We start from the raw sequence: 8,152 nt of genomic DNA on the forward strand, positions 1-8,152 counted from the left end.
CCACCTGCTGCCGCCCCACCTGCTGTGTGTCCAGCTGCTGCCGCCCCAGCTGTTGCTAGACCCCCTGCCACCACCCAACCTGCTCTAGTGGCTCTTGCTGCTGCTGAGTGCCCTGACTTGCACCCTGCTGTTTTCATCAGCCAATCTCCTTCGTGTGGTCCAACTGGGAGCTGAATCATGTGAGGCCAACTGTAAAACCTCAGTTCCCAGTGATTTTCAACTTAGTTGGCTTCCGAATATACCCTCCTCTGCCACCCTCCCACCTCCTTGTTACTATCTCCATCCCAAATCAATACAAAGGTTGAATTTTCTCTGATATCTGGTAACATGTCATCCTAATTGATATATCTGTTTACTGCCAGATTTTCTGATATGGAGATGTTTCTATATGTGAAATAAATCTTAACTTTCCAGGCGTACAAATACAAGAAATCGTGTCTCGTTCTTTTTCCTTCTTCGATGCTCACCCTTAGCTGTCAGGTCTTCTACTATTCTCTGCACAATGAGGAGATCATAGCAGGCAATTTCAGGATTTTCACTTCTATGACCTCAGCGCTTCCCACACTAACAGTATAGGATGGTGGCTTGCAGCAAGCACCTGGAACTCTCTGCAGAGGGCTCAGTCTACATGAAGGAGCAGATCGCAAAGGACAGAGCAGGGAAGGAAGTCTCTGGGAGAAGTCCTCAACCAGTGGGCAGTACTTGGTGGGTAAGTACTCTAGCCTCTTTCCCCTCGAGTGAGACATGTGAGACCAGAGGGTCTCAGCAGCACTGCACAAACCCCAGAGGCCCACAGGAGTCATCTGCTCTTGAAACCAACCTGGATTGGCTGCCACCCTTCCCTGGATCACATCAGTTTCCCTAGAGCACCACTTGGGGTCACCTCCCAGACAAACTACTTCTTCTCAAACCTCTCTTTTGGGGTCTGATCCTGAGGTCAACCAAACACCAGTGTTCCAAGTCTCAGTAACAGTGCCTTCAAACATTTCCGTATGATATGAATGGTCACAGGGTGACAGGTCAACTGCTGAACTTACTCTCCCCTGAACCACTGAATATTTTGACAGGATGCTGTTTCTACAGTTTTGGCACACTTGGTTTTAGAATACTTGTCTCCTATTTTTAAAATGCCATATATCCTGAAGTACAGGACACACTGCCACAAGTAACATAGCTCACCAGATTAGGAACTGTCTCCTTAATGGGGGCTATGTTTAAGGGAGACCATCCCCAAATGTGATTCTTACATTGCATTTTTTCTTTAAAAATCAGAAAATAAAATGCATTCTTGCACGTGATGTATAAGGAAGTGCTCCTTGGAGAAATCAATGAGAAAGTGAGGGAAACAGGGTAAAGCAGTAAAAGCGGCTAAGACAAAATGCAGTTTCAGGTCAATACCAGCCTTACATTGTGACCCCACTTTTGACAAGTATGGCCTGGGTCACATACCTGCTCCTCTTGGAGGCAGAGGGTTTAGGTCTTTGTGCCCCTATACACTTAACACTACTTTTGCACAACCCTTGGCGAGATGTAGGATGGAGAGTACAAATCCCCAGGCTGGTCCCCTCCCTCATCTGAGAGAATTAACTACAGTTCCGTGTGAGCCACTCCCAGTCCATACTCTCACCAGCTTGTGCATAAGGGCATTTATGGCAAAAGGGATCGAATGGGATATCATATAACTACCCCTGCCTCTGCTCATGTGTATGGATTTCTCTTAGTAACCTTGCTTCATGTGATTTTTCACTATTTCTAGAAAAACCAACAAGACGAGGAGGCTCTCTGCTCCTTTAGCTGACTTGTCTGGTGCGGTGACCTACATCCCCATCCCTGAGAGTCCCAAGCCCATGGTTTTTATGTCCTCTTCAGGCGACACTACTTGCCCATCTGCAGTTATTCCTGGGAACAGGAATACCATGAATGCCCCTGTGGGTCATCTCAATGCTATATGTATTCCTCTTGGCCCCCATAACTCCTAACTTTGCATGCTGATTTCCTGGTACTAGAAGCCCAAAAAGATAAGGTGACAGCCAGAGCTTTTATTCAGATCTTTACCATGTCGCCTCAAGGTAGCTTTCTCTCTTAAAGCCAAGACCTTACCTGCACACAGCCCATAATTTTGGAAAAAGGAGGCGCAAATTCTCCCAAATGGAATACTGGGTATGAAGATGAGTGGGGAACCCCTCCTATAACCATGGCATCTGGATCAATGTATTCTAATGGGGCCATGCTGGCACTTTGTGTATTTAGCACTCATGGTCAACTCATATCCCATATCAAACAGCATCCAAATACATGAGTATTCTAGTGCCCCCACCCCCACCATAAATGGCTCTATATTCATTTGGGAAAATTCTAAAGACATTTCTACTATACACACCTGCTGTTGTCCTTTATCCTAGAGGACTGGCCTCTGTTTTGATGGGTCAATGGCTTCTAGGTCTGAGAATTGGCACAGGTCTGCAAACCGCATGAGGGATCATCAGTTTCCTTTGGGAACACTGACCTCAGCTTTTTGTTCATTTATTCCCTAGCTGTACAGAGCTTAAGGTAAACAACTTAAGGTACAAAATTTAAGGTACAAGTACAGCTATACCCTAGTTGGTTGCCTACATTCTATTTCAAGGGACATCATGCTCTATTATCCATATTGGAAGATCCCTGAGGGTCACATGTCATTCTGCCCCCTTTGTCATTCCAACCTCGCTGACTTTCACATAATTATATCCACATTACTTCTTAGAGTTAAATGCTGCCACCTGGCTTCTGCTATTCAGAGATATGTCATCCCCATTATTCCTCGGGAGGCCAGTTCTCTCACAGTATTCCTTTCCACCACCTCTGTATTCAGAGAATAGGCACCCCATACCTGATAATTCCTTATTACCTTGGTAAAGAGAGTGCCCCTTTGACCTACTCGGGATCATATGCTGCCAGTTGGCTTTTTTGGGCTTATGACTACGTGTATTCTAGCATATGATCTGCACCTTTTGATCCCTTCCTCCTCACCTGTATGTAATGTAGTGCTAGAAAAGCCTGAACTGGATATGCATTTACTTAACATGACCTCACTATTTAGCCACTTTAAATGACACAAAGTTATTACCTCACAGTTTCTGTGGATCAGGAATCCCGATGCTGCTCAGTGGGGCTCTCACAAGGGTCTCCTCAGCTAGTTAACTGGCACTAAGATCTCGCCTGAAGTCTCAACTGTGGAAGAATCCACTTCCAAGTTCACTTATGTGGTCATTGGCAGGATTCAGATCCTGGAGGGCCACTGGAGGGAGGACCTCGCTTCCTTGCTTGTTGTTGAATGGATATTGTGCTCAGTTCTTTGCTGCAAGAATCTCTCCCACATGGCACCAGGCTTCATCAAAGCCAGTGAGAGACAGAGAGAGAGAGTTGGCATTAAGATGAAAGTCATGACAATCTTTTGTAACTCAATCACTTGATGTTGTCACATCCTGTTATTTAGAAGCAATTTATTCAAGGGGTGGTACTTACATGAGACCCTGAACACCAAGAGGTGGAAATCATTGGGCCTTCTTGGAGTATGCCTCAATACATGTGCATAATATTCAGTGAAAGAATCAAAATACATTTAAGATTCCTTTATATAAAATTCAAAACCAAGTAAAACTAAACTATATTGTTTAGGGATGCATATCCAGGTGGTAAAATCATGAAGAAAGTTAATGAAAAGAGAATTTAAAAATCTGGTTAGTGATCATTTATAGGGTGGAAAGAGGGAGATGTGTGGTCTTGGTGAAGGCAACATTCTATTTCATGACTTGTGCTTTGGGTACATAGTGTTTGTGTCATAATTATTTATTATATATTATACATGTATCTTTTATACACCATGCAGTGTATGTGTTCTTCATAATACAAATTTTTATAAATTCAGTGTGAATTAAATGTTTGCTCTATTTATAATTTAAGAAGAAATATTAGATTAAGAATTGATTGAACATACTGTTGACCCTTGAATGATACAGGTTTGAACCACGTGAGTCCATTTATAGGCAGATTTTTTTGATAAATAAAGTTTACTTTATTTAGTAGTTTTCAGGGAATCAAAAGTTATGTGGAGACTTTTGACAGCACAGGGGATGGCATCTCTAACCCCTGCGTTGGTCAAGGGTCAACCGTAGTTAGAGAACTGAAGGAAATTCAATCAATGGTATATAGGCATTTATATGGTTTCAAATATTGCTTTAATTACACATACTACCTTATATCAAGACTGGCAATATTGTTAATGTGTATCCTTAAATATTTTAATGGAGCTTATTTTATTATAAAATAACTTAATTGACTTGAAATATGTTAACTTTCCTATCAATTACCCATGCCTTTTTTATGTGTCTGTTTAGATAATAATTCTACAAACTAAGTCACTATAATTACCTAGTGGTAATACATTTTAGCTACAGACAAAATACATTCCAGGTATCTGGGCATTTATTAAAATAATAATGAGTACTAACATATGTCTTACCTGACGAGTAAGGTCAGGTATTTTTTTATTTTTTGCATGTTATTCTTTAAAGGATATATTAATAAGATGTGATCAGTTTCTCTGGAAGGTACAACACAGGTTCCTCGATGGTGGTGCAAACATCAGTTGGGTCCACCTCATTCAAATTTCATTGATGTTTACCTAACTACCATATTTTACTTTGTGGAATTCTAAAAAGACAACAAAAAAAATTTTAAGTGTTATTTTATATTATATATATTCACACATATATTTATATAACATATACAATTAAAATGTTTAAGTACAATGAAGAAAAAAATTACACTCCATCTACTCTATGCAATAAAATACTAAAGTTTAGGTAGACCATACATAATTTGTGTGCATGGTCCTGATGTTAATTATCAATTCTACCTCACCAGACTATGGGTAAAATTTTTAGCAAGGAGTACACAGAGTGATGTCTCTCTTGCTTTTGATATGCAATTTTAAAAAATTCAGTGTGCTGTCTATAGTAATTTCCCTTTGTGGTCCATGCCCCATTGTTTATTCTTATCCATGTAGGACTTTTGTTTGGCATAAGACGGATTTACAAGAGTGAAGAGAATTATCGATGCTTCAGTCTGATATTGCTCAAAGTTCAGTGATTCAAAATCGGTACAATTCTATTAATTAAGTGTTACCAATTATATTTTAATATTGTAGCTACTTCTGTTCCCAATCTAATACTACACAAGTCTGTGTGATATAGACAGTTTAAGGAGGTCTAAAACTTGGCCATGCATTTAAGATTATACCTCACGAGCTTAAAAAATTCAGATGCCCAGGCCATACACCAGATCAGTTAAAATCAGAATTTTTCAGGGCAGAAGTCGGCATAAGTAATTTTTATCTCTCCTTAGGTGATCCGATTATGCAGCCAACTTTGCAAACCACTGGTCTAGGGGCTGATTCTCTGCATACTTCTCTATAATGAGAATGTACTCTGCCTTTCCATATATGACAAAAGGGTTTTCTTAATCTCTCTCGATTTATATAGAAAGCTCTCCCCTGGTATTAAGAACTCTTTTTTTTTTCTTTTTATGGTTTTCTTCCCTCAGCATCTCCCATACAGCAAATCAAGTGAAAATCTCTCCCCTTGGGACACCATGTTGCCTCACAATCGAATTGTTTAAATGCCTTAGGTTCTCTAGCTTTGCCTCACAAGCCTATGGAATAAAAACACGTAAATCAGTGTTTGCTAAGAAAGTTATTGTGATAAACATATTGCAATGGTCTTGGTCTTCAAATGGTCCCAATTAAGATATTTAATCAGAAGGTGATCAATGCTGCTGTTTGCCTGGGACTTCCCTGTTTAACAAAGTTTTGAGTTCTGGAACCCCCATCAAGTCCCAGGTAAACAAGGATGGTTGGTAGTAGTTACAATAAGTTTTGGTACTTTGTCACTACAGCTCTGAATGAACTAGTGATACAAGTATCAACATTAATAATATTCACATGCCAAGTAAATGGTGCCAGACAGAAAAGAAATGATGCTATATATCATGTTTGAAGCTCTACATCAAAACAAATCTACAGTGAAAAAAAATACTAAAACAATTGTTGTCTCTTTGGTGGCAGGGAGTTTACTAAAGTGATATGTGGGAACTAAAACAATTGTTGTCTCTTTGGTGGCAGGGAGTTTACTAAAGTGATAAAGTGATAATGGAAATGTTCTATATCTTATAGGGATGGGGATTACATGGATGTGTATCCATTCGTCAAAACTCATCAAATAATACACTTAGAATCTGTACCTTTCAGAGTATGTAAAATTTTCCTAAAATGTAAAACAAATCATACAAAGTAAGTAAGAAACAGTAACTAGAATTATTTATTTATGAATAAATCTATGTCTTTACCAAACTGTCACCTTGGCTAATTTGTCTTAGACACTCTTCTTTTAGTTAAATTATACTACTATGAGTTCCTTGATGTTGCACAGTTGTATGGGGGAGAGGGGCGGGGGGGGGGGGGGGAATGGGTGTGCATACGCACGTATGATCTTCACAGTAATCTGTAAATTCCCAAGGAGAAGACCCTAAACCATATTTGTCACCCCAGGAACTGGCAACATGTGTATCTTGGATTACCCACTCAACAAATCTGCTTTATAAATAGGCTGGAACTTGATAGAGGCACTTCCTCAAAGCCTGAATGAACAGAACAAAGGAGTATCTCCAAGTGTGGTCCTTGGGTCCTTAGCATCAACATCCATCTGGGTACTTGCTAGAAATGCCAAACCTAGGCTCCACTCTAAGGCAGAATCTCTGGGATTTGTCCCAACCATGTTTAATAAGCCCTTCAGATGATTTGCTGCATGTTCAGGTTAGACCAGCACTAAATAGAGGATAAGTAGAAATGGTAACTAAATTAAATTGACTAAAATCCATTCACATTTCAAGTGGATGGAAAAAGATGTGTGCCATAGATTTCCCAGCTATAGAGGTAAATTCTGAGGAGAGGCACATTTTGATTATTGGGCCCATTTTTCCTCCATTGAAGAATATTTTAATTAAGAATGAGATAAGAATAAAAACGAGGCTATGTCTTCCAGAATCTAAAGACCAACTGGGAAAAACAACACAAGTATATATGACAGCAAAGTAACAACGTAATGAGCGATGGGACATGGCAGTGATGCAGACCACACAGATAATTGTCTGCCATGGTTTTGGGGCAGAGGACAAGATCCAAAGGGAGAAACATCCAAGAAAATCCATTCCAGTGGCACAGAAATCAGCAATGTCATACACACATAGAGTTGTCTCCTTCCTCATTGTTCAAAAATGACCCACAAAAGAGAGCTTCTTCCTCTTGTCCCATGCCACACTATGCAGATAGGATTTCTTCCCAACTGATCATTGGAAGAAATGCAGAACCAGAAATATAACTGCCTTGATCCTATCACTGCTAGAAGAAATGGGACAGGAAGAAATGTAACTGTAAATGCCACCTATCACATGACAGCCCACTGTCAAGGAAGATGAGGAGAGTGTGGTCTGGAAGATGCTAGCAGGTATGAGTCAGGAGGAAAAGCAGACCAGATAGAACTTACCACATCTAGAAAAGAAAATTTGTTTCCCACAAGTTTAAACCATTACATAGACAAACATTACTGTGTACTGTGATAATTACTTAAATGTTAGATAAACAAAAACAAGAAAGATGTGTTGACAAATCACCCTGTTCAGGGCATATATAAGGGGCCATGGCACAAGGAGACTTCAAACTCAAGCCCCTCACTCTCCTGGAAACCATCCCAGAACCTTCACCCTCTGACACCATGGTCAACTCCTGTTGTGGTTCCAGCTGCTGTGGCTCCAGCTGCTGCCAGCCTTGCTGCCGCCCCATCTGCTGCCAGACCACCTGCTGCAGGACCACCTGCTGCCGGCCCACTTGCTGTGTGTCCAGCTGCTGCCGCCCCTCCTGCTGTGGCTCCTGCTGCTGTGGCTCTAATTGCTGTGGCTCCAGCTGCTGCAGGCCTAGCTGCTGCATCTCTAGCTGCTGCCGCCCCACCTGCTGCCAGACCACCTGCTGCAGAACCACCTGCTGCCGCCCCAGCTGCTGTGGCTCCAGCTGTTGTGGCTCCAGCTGCTGTGGCTCCAGCTGCTGCCGCCCCTCCTGCTG

General features: G+C 41.1%; 1 protein-coding gene across 1 annotated transcript in view; it reads left to right on the top strand.

Moving 5' to 3' along the window:
* Positions 1-8,152, top strand: part of LOC125916854 (keratin-associated protein 4-12-like) — an 8,482-nt gene that overhangs the window by 280 nt on the left and 50 nt on the right. The window contains 3 exon segments of the mRNA XM_049623118.1: positions 1-48; positions 7,819-8,150; position 8,152. The exon segment at positions 1-48 is cut by the window's left edge and continues 280 nt beyond it; the exon segment at position 8,152 is cut by the window's right edge and continues 50 nt beyond it. Coding sequence (XP_049479075.1) covers positions 1-48; positions 7,819-8,150; position 8,152 — 381 coding nt within the window.

The sequence above is a fragment of the Panthera uncia genome, unplaced genomic scaffold, assembly GCF_023721935.1.
Source record: "Panthera uncia isolate 11264 unplaced genomic scaffold, Puncia_PCG_1.0 HiC_scaffold_1262, whole genome shotgun sequence".
In the NCBI taxonomy this organism is placed as follows: domain Eukaryota; kingdom Metazoa; phylum Chordata; class Mammalia; order Carnivora; family Felidae; genus Panthera; species Panthera uncia.